This window comes from Rhyacophila brunnea, unplaced genomic scaffold (genome assembly GCF_057557595.1).
Source record: "Rhyacophila brunnea isolate RB1 unplaced genomic scaffold, BYU_Rbru_1.0 scaffold_19, whole genome shotgun sequence".
NCBI lineage: Eukaryota > Metazoa > Arthropoda > Insecta > Trichoptera > Rhyacophilidae > Rhyacophila > Rhyacophila brunnea.
Window position 1 is genome coordinate 27,973,146 of NW_028232848.1, and position 20,431 is coordinate 27,993,576.

Consider the following 20,431-nt stretch of genomic DNA (forward strand, 5'->3'; position numbering starts at 1 on the left):
TTTTCCCACACATTATTTATCTAACACCTTTGATATGTATATACATACTATATTTGCTTACTTTTTATACTAAATTATAACGATTTAATATAATCATATACCTACTTTACTTATTTTATATTTCTATGGAAATAAGTTTTATTCTGTGATAATTATTGTTACCTTTAAAAAATGCGTGACGATCATTATTAATAATACACCATATTATTATGTTAATTGGCTCTACAATCCAGTGTAGATCTTGGCCGCCTCACGAAGAGGTTTCTTAACATATTTTTTTAGTACGAGAAATAGATACTAGCAATTTGCTCAACCTATAAGGTGTATGCTCTGGATTCAAATGCACATTGAAAAGCATTTTTTGTTGTTGTAATTATTAATAATCATGCTCTTGCTTTTTCGTACAAGGTAGTTGTTAGTAATTTTAAACAATCACAAACACCCAATCTTTGAGAAAATCATATAAATATATTGTTTCCTTACTGGGTATCGAACTCAGAGCTTCCAGATGGAAGGCCAGCGCCTTACGCACTGTACTACGATAGCCGCTTGAAAAACAATTTGATGTGAATTTTACCAGACCGAGGATTCGAATCCGAGACCATTGACTTACCAAGCGGATACGTTACCACTCAGCCATCACGGATCACCTATATAGTATATTAAAAAGTAGCCTCTCATTGTGTCTTAGCGTAAAGTGTTCAACCAATGTATGCTACCAACGCTCACGTATGTGTGTGAAACATAATGCATATAAAACATGTAAGTGAAATATTACGAGTAGCACAACGTGGCGTGGAGAGATGTATGTCAGGCATATTGCGTAAAGACCACAAGAAAAATTAATGGATAAGGTAGAAGACAAGAGTACGCGATGTTATAGAGGTCACTAAGCAGATAACGCTTGGCGTGTGGGCAACCGTTGAACAAATGCAGTCATAGAGTCATGGTCACTCCAAAAAAGGGGAAATATACAAACTCATAAATTTTAGTGGATTTACGTAACATCGAACAACTATGGACCGAGAAGAATGTAAGGAGCTAGGGGAGGGTTTTCATCTAACAGTTAATCGACCCCGACAGATGATGGTTATTCATTTTTATGACTAAAGCACCGGCTAGACGCTCATGCTTTACCACAAGCTTACCTGCGAAAACCGGTTTGTATCGGGAAGCCCGTGTGTATGGACGGGAGAACTGTAACTAGCCCAAACCGAAAAGCGCTGTAAAAGTGTTATTGCGTTATTGCGTTATTGTGTTATTGCGCCGTATTTTTTGCACAAACTATAGCGCGCAGACAAGTCACTTTAGTCTAGCCGGCGCATAAGAGTGAATAACGATTTGACGCCGCTGACTAATATCCAGAACAACAAGACAATGTGACACATGAACGAAAGACATCTTGGAGCCGGACATATTAATGAATTACATGAAAAATGCACGTATGTTGCGAATTAAATTACCGAGTAGACAAGCTAGTCATTACAAAGACAGTACGAAATATATTATAATCATTGTAAAGACTAATATCGATGGTGTGTTTTGACATTCTGGTCTTGCCCTGAACTGGAGTGCCTCGCTTTATTATATTATAATAGACTCACTTGTACGTAACAGTACGTAAATTTATTCACATATTTCAATCACCTTTTTGCTTATTTGATTTTTAAATAAGTTTTTTTCTAAAGTTTCATATTATAAACATCATTTTGAAAACACTTGTGAGAAAATATATTACCTATAATCAAAAGAAAAAATATATTAAAAGAAAAGACTCTGAATCCCACCATTCTACTGGATTGCTATGGCAAAATTGGGGATTATTCCCTTTTTTTGGGGTGCAGTCTATGACTGCTTGTGTGATTTTTTTAATGAGGAATTTATACTGCGAGATTGAACTTAAACTGAGAAAAGAATCTGATTTGAATTCATTAATATTTTCCGCCATTGTATTTTTAAATTTCGCAATATACCGAAAGCTATAACAGTCTCCCAATTTGCAGACGATATATCTTTGTTCCTTAAAACTAAAGACCCCAATCAGGATAAAAATATAATGGAATGTGCACTAGAAACAATTAAAAATAATCTATTTAAACTGGGTTTGGATCTATCTCCGGAGAAAACGGTATTTGTACATTTCAACAAAAACAAAATACTGCCGGGAGAACTTCAAATTAAATTGAATGGTATGATGATTAAATCAACTGACTCAGCCAAATTTCTAGGTATTTATTTTGACTTCAAGCTTTCTTTTGATAAACATGTCAATTACATTGCCCAGAAAGTCAATAGAGCCACCAACATTATTAAGTTCCTCAGAGGTACTTGGTGGGGATCACACCCTTCCACTCTAATAACTTTCTATAAAAGCTACATCAGATCCATAATGGACTATGGAAGCTATATTTACTTCCCAAAAAATAAAGGAGCAAAGCTACAGTTAGAACGACTACAGAACCAAGCTATCAGATTGGCTCTTGGCCTAAGAAAAAGTACCCCTACTAACGTACTACTTGCCGAAGCCAAGATAACATTACTAGAAGAAAGATCTAAATTTCTATGTAAAAACTTCTTGGTAAAATGTATGTCAAACCGTACTTCTAATACGAGATACGATGTTTACAGATTTCTACAAACAACTATAACGCGAGATCGTACTCCAAAGAGATTTCAAATTTTAAAAGAAAGTATCCAAGCTGTAAATTGTATTGATCATCTGATTTTAAAAAGAGACTTCTACAACTTTTTTAATTAAACCTATGAAGATATTATATATGACGTTTTAACTAATACAAAAATAGGAATGGAGCTCTTGCACTCTGACTCTCCCGACTTATTATTCAAGTCCAAATTTAGCAATCAAAATGTAGTCCAAATTTTTACGGATGGAAGCAAAATTCCCGATTCACCTTCAGTAGGTGTAGCAGTGTTCTTCCCCCAATCCAACACGTCGGTTACCAAAAGTGTCCACAGATTCACTTCCATCTATACAGCAGAGTGCTTAGCCTTATGCGAAGCCACTAAAATTGCACTTAATTACAAAAATAAAAATATCAACATTTTCACTGACTCCTTAAGTCTGATTCACTCGCTCGAAAATCCAAATTTCAGCATCAAAACTAATGACTACATTCTTAATATTAGAACCAACATTTCCAAATTTAGCAATAATAACGAACACGGTACAAATATACAGATATACTGGATTCCAGCACATAAAGGAATTAATGGCAATGAAATTGCTGATCAATTGGCAAAAAAATCTGTACAATACCCATCAGAAAATATAAGAATTCCATACACAGATTTTAAAGCCCAGTTTAAGCAAACAATGAGTGAAAATAACGGTAAATATTTAGAAAATCTTGGGAAAGAAAAGGGAACACACTACTATCAAAACTTTTATAGTAGATCTCCTAAAACTTGGTTTAGTAAACATTGTAAAATAAAGCGAGATGTAAAAGTGACAATAGCTAGAAGCAGGACAAGGCATTACAGTCTCAACGAATCATTGTACAAAATTAAAGTGGTAGATAGCCCTCAGTGTCAGTGTGGACATCCCACTCAAGATCTTAACCACATTGTCTGGCAATGTGATGCCTATGACCAGGAGAGAGAAGTGTTATTGAATAAGTTGGGAAAATGCAGTTTATACCCTCCTTTTACGATTAACTCGTTCCTGGCAAAACCAAATATTTCAGTTATGAAAATTGTACATGAATTTCTCCAAAAATGTAACGTAAATGTCTAGTGTATAGTGTAACAAAAATGTAATTCTGTATCATTGGTAATGTAACTATTTATTCCTGTCGTTAAAAAAAATGTATGTATACTTTTGTAAACCATTGTAAAGCAGAATAGCCTTCCATTCAGGGAAGAGCTCAATTGCTTCCAAATAAAGAGAAAAAAAAAAGAAAAAGAAAAAAAAAGAAAAGACACCCCACAGGAATCAAACCTGCATCTCTCGGGTATCACAATGACCACTAAGCTAAAAGACTAGGAGCCATACTCAATTGCGACAAATTTTAACTAATGGCTTTTAATGCTCACCGAAGCTCTTTCCAAATTGAGCTACTATTGGCGATCTTAATCTTAATTTTTAATTAGGTAACTATTTTTTTTATTGAACGAATAATTAACAAGATTTAAGAATGTAACATTCTAATTATTGAACATACAAAACTTTGAAAACACTTTTGAGAAAATATATTATACCTAAACCAATAGAAAAAAAATGAAAAAAGTAAGACACCCCGCAGAAATCGATCCTGCATCATTGAATTAAGCTTCTTATTAAAGACTTGTGCTTTGCATGACAATAAAATAATCGTGAATAATTATTTATAAGAGTGACTACATTGCCCGCGGTTTTATATTGAAAACTACTCAATAAATTTAGTGTTGTGTTGCACAAATTGCTTTCTGTCGTGCTGCCTCTAATCTAAGCCATTTTGCGTTGTCAACATTGGTCGTTGGGGCAAAAAATAACTGGAAAATAATCAAACCCAGTAAATCACCTAGCCTACTCATGGAAAGCTTGCCTTTTGTTATTATTTCAATGCACCTACATGACGTATATATGGTCAATAATACTGAAATTAATTATAACACTTCACGTAAAAGGTGAAAAGTCAAAATGTTATTAATGGGTGTTCGTTGACATTAAAAGATATAATATATCATAATATATTATAGTAGTGGGAGATTACAAATTTATATGTTAAATAAAGGTGAGAGGAATATTTTTAGCAAAAACTACAATTTGATACATACGACTCATAGCTTTAATTTATTTTAAATAGGTATTACTTATCATAATCTACCATGAAAATATTTTTTTATATAAGAGATATTATAGATCTTCCAATAACTATTCCAAATACAAAAAGTCTTAAAAATAAAGAAAAACCATTTTAAGAAACTTTTTTTACAAGTTACGAATAATTCACAAGATTTAAGAATGTAACATTCTTTTATTGAACATATATAATTTGTAAATATTTTAATTACTATAAAAAATATTTTTGAAAAAAGATTTGAACCTGGCCCCTAGAATTCGCGCACATTTGCCTGACCACGAAAACTAAATGTGTTCTATCTAAACGAAGTGTTCTATCTAAACGAAGTTAACTAATTTTTTGCAATACTCTCTGGAGCGGGTTACTTTTTTTTGGAATCGGCTTTTGTATTTTAAATCAAAGTATTATGATTACTAACCGGTGTCAGGATCACTACAAAATTTTTGTTATAACATAGCTACTTGCACTGAAGTACTAATGGTTTTAATAAACCATTTTTTTTATTCAACGAATAATTCACAAGATTTAAGAAATTACAATCTTGATGTGGTATTAAATGATCGTAAGAATCCAATACGTTTGCCGCATAAAAAATAATATCTTTTTTTTAATATCAGAGCAAACATATTTTTCAAGTAGCTAGTAGTTTCTAAGTAAAAGGGTATTATTCTTGAATATTCCTAAGTTGGGGGAGAGAGACTATTTTTGTCTCATTCCATGAGTTTAATAATTAAGCGTAGACAAATCATTTATCTTTATAAGTATGATAATTAATTTACAACCGAAATAGACATAATCTTTGAAAACAACCTGCAGAATTTAATAAAATTTATATTTTTATTTTGTAATTGTAAAATTGAATTCGGCCAACTAAATTCTAACTCGATTAATAATATATTATATACTTGAAACACGTATAAAAACATATGAGTAATTCAGGTAGTTAAAATAACATATTGTACATGTATAAACAAATAAGTAATATATATTATGTAGAAAGAAAATAAAACTTTCTTGCGACGTTTTTCTACAGGAAAAGATGAAAAGGATAGCAATAAAATCACCGAACTACGGAAAAGCTGTAAGATACTGCTATTTATTAAAGGTTTATCAATATTGGTATCAAAAATAATAACAAAAAATTCGGCTTTCATACTGCGTGGTAGTTTTTATCAAGGACAAAATAATAATATAACGTTGAGTAAAAAGCCAAAGAACCTTTGTTTAATATTGAAGACAATAACATATTTATTCATATGACATAATAATATAATTAAAAAGACAGTAAGGTATCACGATTGTTTCTACAGTTATTAAAGGTGGCTAGAGATGTTATGTCGAAAGAAAATAGTAAATAAATCAATATCTGGTATCGGTATCGAAAGAAATGTATCGGTACCAATAACATCGGAGTATTGGTCAAAAAGTGACTATCGAATGAATGTATCGAAATATTGGTCTAAAAGTATTAATATTTTTAAGACGTCCCTGATCATGGCTTCCTTCAGAAATTTTTACATCCTGGACAAACCAGCGCTGCCGCTTTCCCATGTGTGTGAAATCGACCCACAACCTTTACCGTTCAAGTGTTTTTGCCTCAGAGATGCGGTCATAGTCCTCATTTATTAGGAATTTGTATATACCACGAGATCGGTTTCACTAGTATAAAGTGAATATTAATTATTTTACATTATTACGCTCCAGCATCGGAGCACAAGACAAATATAAGGTAGTACTATTTATATCGGTTCATTGTGGTCTATATCTATCTGAAACCTGCACAATTTAGATCGTTTTTGTAGTATCGCTGTAGGGTAAAGGAATATATAAAATGGCGACCAATGCCGTGCAGATTTAATGAAGCTGGATTATCAGCTCGCAAACTCGAATATTTGTAACGCGTTGGTACCAGTGTACCACATTAAAAGACATTGATTTAGAGAAAAAGTGGGATTTGGGCCTCTCAGAATACAACATTGACTTCCACGCGATTCCAAATTTAAATATACAGTTGCCATGGTTGCCGACAAGGGCAGTTTTTCTAGTGAACTTTGAAGCCGTATGGGAAAATCGAGGTCTGATTTCAGCAAATTAAATTAAATATTTATAGCTTCACATTTTTATCTCCATCTTAAAATAACAATTTTGCTTTCCTTATGTTTTTCCTGTTAAAAAAATCATAATTATTTGTCTCAGCATGTTTGCTGAGTTCATAAAGAAATTTTATTCTGGTTGTCTTTAAAATATTTTTGGAGACCAAATTATTAATACTTGGTAATTTGTATTATTATCAGTGTTGCTCACTAGGAATGGTAAGAAAGTTAGTTATTTGGAAGAAAAACTGCTAGATTTTCTCATAATTGAAAAAACAAAATATTTTAAAACCAGCATTTAAAAAAAATGGGAATAATTTATTATTTCGCGACTAATAAATAATTTATACAAATGGAAAAGAAAAGTAAATACACACTTCTCCTTCTCCTGCTTCTCAAATAATATCATAATATTATACAGCATGTATATTTCCAAGAAAATTGTGTGTACTGGATTTCACGCCACATTATGTCAGATACACATTTTTCAGGCTAGGTAATATTATATATTTTAAAATGCCAGAAGAAAAATTCTAACGTGTTGCGTAATTTATTGGTATAGTACTACTTAATTGTGGTATATGGTATCATGGATAATAATTAATAACATAATACTGAAAGTAAAATGGTAAAATTACTTGACAATTAAAGAAAATAATAATATACAATCCATGTTATGAGGTAATATTATATTATTAGTATCGTTAAAATAACAGTATGTAACTAAGTTATAATTCCTTTATCGATTTTTTATAATTATTATATAACAAGAATTGTAACTTTGAAGTAGATTCTTAAACACTACTTAAAAGAACAGTGCGTAAATTACTTACTAACAATATCGATTTTTTAAATCCCTTTTCAAACTTTCACGTTAGAGATTTTCTTCAAAGTTTAAAAGAAAAACATTCACCTTATTTTCTGCAAGATAAGGAGTAGTTAAGGAAAATAATTATTTTTTTGTAAAAATATTTTTTTACCAGTCCTATAAATTCATCGGCTTCGGCGGTCATGGTCTAAAATTTTACGACTGGATCAAATGCATCATTATATTGTTTTTTTTTCCAATTTTTTTTTTGATATTAGGTATATAGACTGAATTATGAATAATCAGAATAACCTATACTTTGTAATTCATATACATTTTTGTATTATTTCGGAATTCATAATATTTTTTGACATCGATAGTTTTATTCTTCTTGGTCAGAATTCTTCGCATAGAAAAATCTTGGTCGCATAATATATTGATTATGTTTTCATTCAATAATGTAATTTTTTACTTTTGTCCATCCTCTGGTTATGTCACCAATAGCTGGTTGAAAGGGAAGAGCTTCTCAAGTCGGGTCCGACCCTAAGTTGGTCTGGTCGGCCATTGCAACTTTGTATTTATGAGGGAAAATTTATCGGCTTTCAAAAAGTTGGTGGCATTTTACGGCAAGCGAGAAGGTCTTTTCTCATCGAGAATAGACCATAATTTTCTATAAATATCAAAGCAGGAATCATGCATGCCCTGATTCCTTCTCTCAGCACAACTTTGAAGGGTGCCTAACGTTCATTACCTACGTCACAGTATATCCCTGCAAAACGGGTGTGGAAACGAGGCGGTGGTGGAGATAAAATCGAATTGTCTATTGCCATGTTGTTTACATTAATTTTACTTTCGATTTTTAAATTAATTGTTGATACTTAAATGGTGTATTTTGTATTTATTAAATAAACATGCTACTCTTCGTAACACGACAAAACTATGCCCACTTATATTTTATAAAATACTAGCTGAAGTACCCGGCTTCGCACAGGGTCGCTTCGTGGCTATATTTATCTTAGATATTTGAAAAATAATAAGAAGTTATTATTTTTTTAATATTAAAATATCTGTGTAATACAAACATAAGAACACTAAATTAAAATCGAATCCAAAATATGAAAACGTTATTAATGTTATTAATATGTAGAAAAAAAAATCAAAATTGGATGGAACAAACAAACAACAAACTTTGTATGTTATATAATAATAATTTAGAAACCTTCGTAGGTGTGCGCACACAACTGACAAAAGTTTCATCGCAATCGGATGAATGGTATAGGAACGCATACGAATAGTAGAAGAAGATGATTTTCTAATTCAGATATCTTTGTGGGCATGCGCATGACAACTCACCAAAGTTTCATTGCAATCGGATTGATGGTATAGGAACGCATACGAATAGAAGAAGAAGAAGATGGTTGTACTAATTCAAAAACCTTCGCGGGCGTGCGCACAACAACTGGTCAAAATTTCATCACAATCGGATGAATGGCATAAGAACGCATACAAATAGAAGAAGAAAAGATGGTTGTACTAATTCAGAAACCTTTGCGGGCATGCGCACAACAACTGGTCAAAATTTCATCACAATCGGATGAATGGCATAAGAATGCATACAAATAGAAGAAGAAAAAGATGATTGTACTAATTCAGAAACCTTTGCGGGCAAGGGCACAACACTTGATCAAAATGTCATTGCAATCGGATGAATGGTATAGGAACGCATACCAATAGAAGTAGAAGATGATTTTCTAATTTAGAAATCTTTGTGGGCATGCGCACGACAACTCACCAAAGTTTCATTGCAATCGGATAAATGGTGTAGGTAGGCATTCGAATAGAAAAAGAAGATGATAGCTGTACTAATTCAGAAACCTTTGCAGGCGTGCGCACGACAACTCACCAAAGTTTCATTGCAATCGGATGAATGGTATAGGAACGCATACGAATAGAAGAAGACGGTTGTACTAATTCAAAAACCTTTGCAGGCGTGCTCACAACAACTGGTCAAAATTTCATCGCAATCGGATGAATGGTATAAGAACGCATACAAATAGAAGAAGATAGAATAGAAGAAAAAGAAAATAGTTGTAACAATTCAGAAACCTTTTCGGCGTGAGCACAACACTTGATCAAAATTTCATTGCAATCGGATGAATGGTATAGGAACGCATACGAATAGAAGATAGAATAGAAGAAGAAGATGGTTGTACTAATTCAGAAACCTTTGCGGGTGTTGGCACAATTACTGACGACAATTTTATTGCAATCGGATGAATGGAATAGAAACGCATACGAATAGAAGAAGAAGAAGATAGTTGTACTAATTCAAAAACCATTGCGGGTATTACCACAACAACTGACGAAGGTTTCATCGCAATCGGATGAATGGTATAGGGACCATACGAATAAAAGAAGATAGAATGAAGAAGAAGAAGAAGAAGATGGTTGTACTAATTCAGAAACCTTCGCGAGTGTTGGCACAATTACTGACAAAAATTTTATTGCAATCGGATGAATGGAATAGGAACGCATACGAATAGAAGAATATAGAATAGAAGAAGAATAAGAAGAAGAAGATGGTTGTACTAATTCAAAAACCGTTGCGGGTGTTACCACAACAACTGACGAAGGTTTCATTGCAATCGGATGAATGGTATAGGGACCATACGAATAAAAGAAGATAGAATGAAGAAGAAGAAGAAGAAGATGATGATTTTTCTAATTCAGAAACCTTCATGGGTGTGCATGCAACCACTTACCAAAATTTCATTGCAATCGGATGAATGGTATAGGAACGCATACGGGACAGACACATGGACAAACAGACATACAGACAGACAGACATTCATTTTTATATATTAGTATAGCCTATACTCTTCCCGCAAGTGCAAGCAATAAGTTTACAAAGTTTTATCGCAATCGAATGAACGGTATGGCTGCGCATTAAATACGAACAAACAAACACACAAATATTAATTTTTATATATTAGAAGATAGTACGTGAATATTGCAATAGTCCATCAAGTCAGATCCGGTGCAAATATTTTTCAAAATTTTCTTTTAATATAGATTAGTATATTGTAAAATATTTTTGAAGTTTATGTTTTAGGTACTTATATAATTATAGTTTGTAAACATAACAAAAAAAAAATGGTGATTTTGAAACAAAGTAATATTTGTTAACATACTTTAATAAATTAAATAAAGTAGAATTAACAAAAATAGTTTTGTTTCAAAAGGAGTTCTACTATATCAAACAAAGTCAAAATGTGTGTATTCAGTATACAAAAAAAAACCTACAGATTTATATAATAGCTATTTGGTATTTTATTTCAGTGAAACAAACGACGTGACAGCTGGATTGCTTGTTGAAGTATGGAACAAGGGAATGATTTGGGACCGAGCAATTGGATACCACTGGCTTCCACTCCCTTCAGTTCATATTTCTAACGAGGTAAGCTATTTTATTTACCAGTCTATTTCAATTTTTGATTGATTATTATGTATTTTATTTCGCAACATCTTTTCCGAAATAGATTTTTATAAGAATATTTGTAATAACTTATACTTAAAATAGGTTTTCTGTGAACATCGTGTGTAAGTTTTTTTGATAAAAGAAAATGTTCCTATTTCACGGAATATTGAATTTACAGCCTACAGCTATACTATAATACTCTTCATGAATACAATAGACCAAATGTTAGAAGGAATTGAGTATATATTGTGAATAACGTATAACATAGTTAATTGTATGATTTGTGTTCTCTAGACGATAATATACACGAAAAGTTATAATGCCAGCCGGGTCTCAGCTCCCAATTCTCACCTCTGTAAATCGGTACTTTAACAACAACGCAGACACTTTAACTGGTTTCGTATAGATATTATGAGAGACAAAGTTTTTTTTGTGATTTCTATGATGATAGCTTTCAAAAAAGTTATAGTCTTCGCCTCATAAGTGGTCGTGGATATCACTTCTCACCATTATGAATTGGTATTTAAAAGATCTCCATGTATCTGACTTATAACTAAGGAATCAGTTCATTAAATCATTAATAACCATTTCTTGCATTTTCGTACAATGTAGTTGTTAGTAATTTTAAATAATCACAAACTCCCAGTCTTTGATAAAATCACCGGGTTCAAACTCAGAGTTCACGGATGGAAGGCCAGCGCCTTATGTGCTGCACCACGAGAACCACTTCATTCTAATCAATTAATTAATTTTAAAATTATAAAAGGTTGTGTTATGTAACACTAAGTATGTTTTGAAGGTGTTAATAATTATAAATACCTTGTACAAGTTTGTAAAAATACTTGTAAATAATAGTGGGTACTTTGAAACTGACAAAAAAATACTGTTACTACAAACCCGCGCAGGTTACAAAAGTGTGTGTCGACCTAATGGCAAACAACTATTCTTTGTGAAAAGTCTGTTAACAATATATTAAATCTCCACTGTATGGATGCCTATATCTCAGGAGCGATCATGCTTATGTATTTTATTTAGATTGACTGTGGTAATTAATTATATTGGTAAATAATATATTTAATAACTTTATAATTTCATAAAATTAAAAATAATTACTACAAATTAAAATTATACTACACAGTTAAATATTATTTAAAAACGATTGTTTGATAATTAGGTACAAAAGTAAAAATAAATTGGCAAAAAAATAAAATATTTCATTTGATTAAACGTGAATGATTATCAAACAATATTGAAAAGGCATATTTTCACACAATAATCATATTGTAGGTAATGAAAGTATGATTTTTATTAAAATGAAATAATTCGCATACTTTTTATTCATTTTTCGTTAATCCTATGTAAGCGTTGACTCAATTTCATTCCAGTCCTGGATTAGCCGATTCGGTGTAGCACGTGATTTTAATATTTTAAATAAAATCATACGTATGCATGATCTGTATCATATACATTTAGGACAGAAGTATTTGAGTATACGCAAGGAATATTAATATATACATACATCATACATTAGAAAAAATATAGCCAATAGAAAAAAATCTTTTTTTTGAAAAAAGTAAAACACCCGGCAGGTATCGAACCTGCGTCTTTTGGGTATTGCGCCCTGTGCATTTCCACTATGCTAAGACTGTCATGCTGAATTGCGACAAATTTTAACTATTGGCCTTTTTAATACCTGCTCATAAGTTCTCTAAAAATTGAGTTGCGGTAGGCGATCGGTTTTTGTATTCTAAATTAAAGTATTTAATTGCTAACTTGCTAATAATGTTAATTAACTATTTCTTTTATTCAACGAATAATTCACAAGATTTTAAGAATGTACCATTATAATTATTGAATATAATGTTCAATTAATGTTCAATAATTTGAATGGTACATTCTTAAATCTTGTGTATTATTCGTGTAATAAAAGGAAATAATTAATTAAAATATAAATGTATATACATTTTTATCAAATTGGAAGTGAGCAAAATATAATTATTATGAAGATTTATCATATTTCTAATATAGTTTTTCTTATAGATTAGATAATATTATGTAACTAGTATGTTGGTACTTTTTATTATTATTAAGAATAACCAACATAATCAATCATAATTATTAATGAGTATAAGATAAGATAGTAAGCGCCGGCTAGACGCTCATGCTTTACCAAAAGCTTACCTGCGCAAACCGGTTTGTATTGGGAAGCCCGTGTATATGGACGGGAAACCTGTAGCTCACGCAAACCGAAAAATGTATCGTATTTTTTGGACAAACTATACCGTGCAGGCACGTCGCTGCCGTCTAGCCGGCGCAAGGGATAGTTCTAATAAAAAGCATACATAATATTATTATGTATTCTACAACATGATGCAATAGTGAATATGCACACATTCAGTAGCGAAACAAAATATAAATTATAGTATGAAATAGTCAGATAACTAAACAGATCATCAATGAATAAAAAAATAACAGAAGGAGAACGATTTATACGTATTTTTAAGGAAACCAGACAAGCAATATTCTTCAAACATATCCTGGACTAAAGTATTTTTTTTACACATTATACACATAGAAGATAATGGCCCAACAAAACCACAATCGCCCCGCACCACATCCGATCTTAACCGGGCTTATCAAGGGACCCTACGTTTGGATGTGAGGCATCATTAAAAATTGTAGTAAGTAACAACACTTAATATAAAAAGTGAAAAGATCTTCACGTTGGCAATATAACGCCACGAATTTTCTAAATGCAACAAAATTGGCATTTGTGGCTTGTATGTCTTTTCCGAACACATTATACACAAACATTACGTATCGCTGGTTATGTTTTAGGATCATCCGTGCAACTTTATAGCATGGTAAAAAATTATTATAACTTATCACACGTTAAAAAAATACTTAAACTTATTTTGAATAGTAATAATGTGTATACTTAAATCTTGTATTTTAAATTAACAACCTCATCTCCTGTAACCTTACATATCCTATAGTGACCTCTACGTTATTATCTAATAAAATCTATATACTTATACTAATACGTACCACTTTATGATAGTCAAAGTATTAAGGATATATATTCATATATGTAATTTATATTGCAGGGTATAAAATTATATTCGTAAAGTTAATATTCAAATACGTTTTGAATGGTTTTAATCACAATATGTTGATATATTATATATTTTAAGAAAAGGCAACATGAGCGAGTCGTAAAATTCTCGTCATTTCCGCTTTTATATCCTTGTCAAGCGAAAGCGACATCGGTTTGAAAGTAACAACACACATAGGCAAAGTGGAGGATATTTTTTTTATATTTCCCCTCACATCCGTTCACCCGTTCAGCTCTCGGAAACTGGTTTATAACGCTGATTGTGAAAGTGTGAGATAAAGAATAAATACATATATTTATAATAAAAATGTTCTAGAAAATTTTCACTAGAAATTGAAACCTAAATATATGAAAATGATATTGGAAAAATGACTTCTAAAACTAACGTTAATGATTCTCACTTAAAATTCTTTAAAAAAAACTATTTTAGTGCTATGTAGGTATTATATTATATAATATTAAGCTCTAAATATAAAAATTGCCGCATTTGGGTTCAAAGTTTAGTAAAATATACCATGTATCACTTTATATTATATTATAACATGTATCACAATAGCTGTCTTGATAATGAATTTTACTAGATATCTAATTTATCCAGATCAACCACACCCAATTTTAATTCAGCATATCACAAAAACTTTGGTGTGTGGTGTCTTCAGTAGTTTTGCATGGAAATATTTCAGGAGTAGTGACGTAAGACTGAAGTCGCCACGTAGAGTTGCTGCTTCATAACTTTGCACTCCGATGACAGGATGAAAATGATGTAATATATTACATTTTTTCTTTTACATATATTATCTATTTATTTTCTTATTGTTTACACACAATTATAAAAATAAATATCATTTAATCTAACTGTATGATAGGTAATCAGGCAAAGAAGCATTTATCAGTGTAGTAAAAAGTGAAAAGTTATAAAACGTTGACTCTACTAATGTGTGATTTTACTGAGTCTACTTAAATACACCTTAAAACTACGAGTTTAGTCATAATGAGACTTGACCTATTATCTTTAGGGTCTATTGTGTTTTAATTTTTTACTTACCTGTTTACCATTAATTTCAGGAAACACAAATATATTAGGAAGTGGATTGTCTTCTGGGATAGGTTGTTGGGATATTTTTATTTCACGATAATCCGTATTTTCCTAATATCTCTCTCATGTGAAATTTCGTCAGTCGTTTTTCTCTCTCTGAAAGGAATACCATAACAATATATTAAAAAAAAGAATATAAAATCACGTTCTTTTGTTTCGATCTAAGGAACACATATTTGGAATATTTACTTTTGTATTTCTCTATTGATTTGTCTTTAAAATAGGTCGATGAAATTGAGCTACTTAAAATCTGCTTGTTAACTCGCCCAGTGTCATCATCGAACAAGCTAAAAAGTAGATTGTAAACAATCAGAGAAAAATTGAAAGCCGGTATACTTTACACCTACTCGCTGGCATGTGGGCCGATATACGCCTTTGCAGTAGAGCGATAGTGGCGGGGTCTAGGACAAGTTGACACCGGACAACTGGACGCCACGCAATTCGAAAATAAATAGACGTTAGGTACTTATAGGTACTTTAAAAAAAATATCCAATATTATTAATAATACTTCAATGATTATATTATGATTTAATAGTTAGTAAGAATGTAAATATGCAGACTTAAACAATGATTTAATCGTGCATATGTTTAAGTTCCAACGAAAAAAGTGTTTTTTATTTCATATAAAGCCTTGGGCATGGTAATTCTCCGTCCGCGATAAAGAATACATTATGTTAAGAGTAAAATGAATTCAAACTACTAAGTAGTAGACAAAAACTGATTAAAATACCTCGTCTACACGTGTCTACGACAGTGCGGCGTCCAACTGTCCGGAGGCCAGTCGTTCCATTCCCATAGTGGCGACCTCCCGGTAAAAAAAACGAACTACGTCCTGTCAAAATGTTCACTAGTGGAAAGTTTTATGTGTCATCATCACAATCGCACTAGCTGACTTTCCCGCTTTTATATTCGCCAACAAGCAGCTTGTAAAGTAGCTCAATGTCATCGACGCTTAAATAGGAGGAGAAGTTTATTAAATAATCACTGCGAAAAATGTAGCCATACTTGATAGTCTGTACTATCGTTAGGTATATTATAATATTAAGTCTGGTAAATATTGTCACGTTTCTGTGGTAACCATCCGAAAGATAATATTTGTGACGAATACAGTGTTTTCACAAAAAAACGTGACTGTGTACTCATAAAATAAACACCATTCTCGTTTAACACGTTAATTACCCAAGGGTGTTAAAACAAGCTGTACAGTGAATAATCATGCACGTATAAAAGGATAAGTATAATATTTTATTTTGTAATAATAACAATGTACAAAAATTGATTATCTAAACTACTATATCAGGTATGGAATTTAATGAAGACAGAATTAATTTTGACGGATTGGAAATCGCTAAAGCGGGCGGTCTACAAGGGTCACACAGTGGGCCCGTGTGCCTGACGCATTTCCATATCGAACATTACTATACAGTGAACCGTACAAAAAGTGAATGCTGACCCTAATAAAAAATAACATGACATTGACTCAATTTTATTCTTTTTATATTATTATATAATATATTCTATTTTTGCATTGCACCTATACATATATATATATTATCATTCAAGATGCTAATATAATATCTAAAATCTATGTTCATCATCATCAATAGCCATCAGTCAGTTTGGGTGAAAGCCTCCCTAGGATTTTTTTTTTCGCTTATTACAATACATGGCATTATTTTTTGATACTTTCTACGTTTTTCGGACCACTGGATGACTAGATATGTCCTGAGATTATCTTTTTTGTGAGCTATGTATTCTACCCTATTACAAAGCATACCTATTTAAATTATAATGGATTTAAGTTTTGTATTATTCGATTTAAGTCATTTTTTGTGCCCTGGGTTTCACTTTTTGGCATCTTCAGGCACCGTGAACACTCACCAAAGGCAAACACACACTAATAACGAACACTCTTAACTCTAATTGATATAATAAATTAATACATTAAAGTAGGTAAAAACTCTATTACTTACCTATCAAGTCAAAGGTCAGAAAAATTCAACAAACAAATTATGAATAGTTGAAATGTCAGTAAAATACCTAATTAGTAAAAACACTATCTTATTAATAACAAAACACTCCATAGCATACTATAATAAATTGTCAAAGCCTAATAATAGATCATTATTCTTAATAAACAATAAAAATACCACACTCAAGACGTGTAAATCATCAATTCTAGGAACACTGGTCATATATTGGAAAATAATTAATGGAGTTAACTTAATATGACATATTAGTCTTTAAAGTCAATAGTTAAACAACCAATACTCAATAACGAAAGGCAAAACCTGGGTCGCAAAAAACTACTTAAATGGAATAGTACAAAATAAATAAATAATTAAATCCATTAGAATTTAAATTTAAATTTCATCAAGTACCTTCGGTCGATAGTATTAATACTACCCTTATTTGTTTTATTATCAGATTATTATTGTTTTTTAAAATAAAATAAATCATCAGTTCCGCTTGCAAGCGGAAAACATTGACCTTTGCAATATAAAGGTATTTTAAAAGGACTTTCACCAACTTTTTATCATCATCAATCTGAATAAAGCACTCTACATTCATACGAGTATTCCTTTATTCATGACTAACATAATTATTTCGTAGATTCAGTGACCTCTAGGTTTATTTTTATGATGTTTTCTACTCCTTAATTACCACTTTATAATTATATTTTCCCAATAGTATTTCATTGAAAGTTTTTGAAAAACTATAACTTCGCTTTACCTTGTATATTTCCTCGTCCAAATAATACCTTGCATGTTCTCAAAACATTATTTAAAGCATACAACTCTCTATTGCATATTGTGCTACTATAAGTAATTTACATGCCTGTCATATTATGGTATATTTTGCAAAATCATAAAAAAGATGAATACCGCATTAAAAATAATTGATTTTTTTTAAGAATTATTAACAACAATATCCTTGCTTTTTTGTACAAGGTGGTTGCTGGTAATTTTAGACAATCGCAAATACCCAGGCTTTTAGAAAAACACATAAATATTGTGTCCTCATCGAGATCGAACCTAGAACTCTCGGGAGGACTTACTTTATAAATCATCAACAGCACAATACAGTGTAAATTTTGGCTAGCTCACAAAGAGGTTACCAAATTAAAAAAAGCTTTGCAAGAGATATTAAATTGTTAAACATTTGCTAAATATATTAGGTCCGTTGAATTCAAACACATTAAAAAACAAGGTATACATTTTACAGATGATTCCTACTTGCTACTTCAGAAGTGAAAATTTTACCACTTGACCATGCCGAAATTAATATTCATAATTATTAGTAATGATAGAAAAATGAAAAGGGTGCTGATAATGTACTAGTAAAATTAGTATAATAACAAATATTCTGATTGCAATTTATTCTATTGCGTAAATATTTTTTCTTTGAAATATTAAACAGATATCGTTCTAAATATTAGGAATTCTTTTTAAATAAAAAAATAAGCACTCAATTATTGAGATAAAAATTTTTTTAATTTAGGTATTTGTTTTATGTAACGAGTTATAATTACTTAAATCAGTTAGTTACTTTAGAAAAAAATGTATTTTATTACATTGAATCATTGTTTTCTATTTATACATTGATAACAATTATTATAGAAAAATATCTCGCTTTGAATTTGAACGGTTAAATTGTTAATATGAGCATATTATTGTAATAATATTTAATTAGTATAAATATACATACTATTTTTCATTATTGGCTCTACATAATATGTATAATATAACAATAACAATATAACTACAACAGGCCACGAAGCCAATAATAACAGTATTGGCATGCATCATAGCAACATTATGATAATTGATAAAAATTACAAATATGTGCCATAATCTTAACAAAAATCAAACCCAAAACACTAGGTATGACAATGCAGTAATTTGCGCTTGGAGACAACGAGAATCTTCAACTTAATAAGTTATTTCAAAAACTGTAGCAAGTGATGTTATGATCATATTAATTATTCTTGATCGGAAATTATTCTACGAGATAAATAATATACTAACAATTTTTATCTATTTTATAAATAATGATTGTAGTTCAATATTTCAATGTTATAATATGACATCACTTAACATTAATGACAAAATAATTTAAAACAAGCTTTTAAAGCTCTTGTTGATTAATAATGGTGAGAAAAATATTCATAAACAGATAAATGAAACATTTTTAAATCTAAGAGCCTTAGAGCCCTATGCACAATCGTCTGTCATAATTACAACAAAATAACAACAAAACACTATCCAGAAAGCTTTTCATAGTTATGATCGAGTTGTCTATGGTCCACCAAATCTGCAATAGCTTCGTTCTGTTTTTCTATTGAAAATATTACCATAATATATAAAAATTCTCTTTTTCATAATTTAGGTAAATTATTTTGTAATTGTTAAACGATGACAAAAATATGAAAAATATACAAAATAAATTCAACAACTATAAATACACAATTAATATTTAATAAAAATGATTAAATGTCTCCGCAATTAGTGAATAATATAAGTTATTTTTTGACCATGTTTTTCCCGATACGGTAACACTTGCCGTTGAAATGTCAGATTTTGTCATTTACAATTATTAGAAATATGCCATGATGTGAATAATTATATAGAGTGATTAAAACTACTATTACCATGTTGGTGTGTAGGTAACTAAGTACTTATATATTTCAACTACCTATCTATTGGTTTAATATTACATGAATATCTAAATCTGAATAAGAAAAGTTACTTAATTCATAATTAATTGATACTGACATTTCAATTCGATAATCGATTTTACTAAATTAAGACATGTACAGAATCAAGAAAGTAAAGGAAAATATTTCGTATTAAATGTCACGAGTGTTTAATAGTTGTTCAATACCCATATTGAGATCAATTGTTAAATGAATTTGAGTGTATTGGCCGTTTTAAAGACACGTCAATTTATTTTGACAGCAGCTGTCAGTGGTAAATGGCAATACGTAAGGGAGGCAAGGGGGCGAGTTCATAACAAAAGTAGTCTATGGTTAAGGATT

The 20,431-nt window shown here is 30.9% G+C and overlaps 1 protein-coding gene across 1 annotated transcript in view; it reads left to right on the forward strand.

Moving 5' to 3' along the window:
• Positions 1–20,431, forward strand: part of LOC147072883 (phorbol ester/diacylglycerol-binding protein unc-13-like) — a 211,580-nt gene that overhangs the window by 46,262 nt on the left and 144,887 nt on the right. Inside the window, exon 4 of the mRNA XM_085945790.1 lies at positions 11,043–11,160. Within this exon, the coding sequence (XP_085801916.1) occupies positions 11,043–11,160 (118 nt within the window). The remainder of the gene's footprint in view (positions 1–11,042; positions 11,161–20,431) is intronic.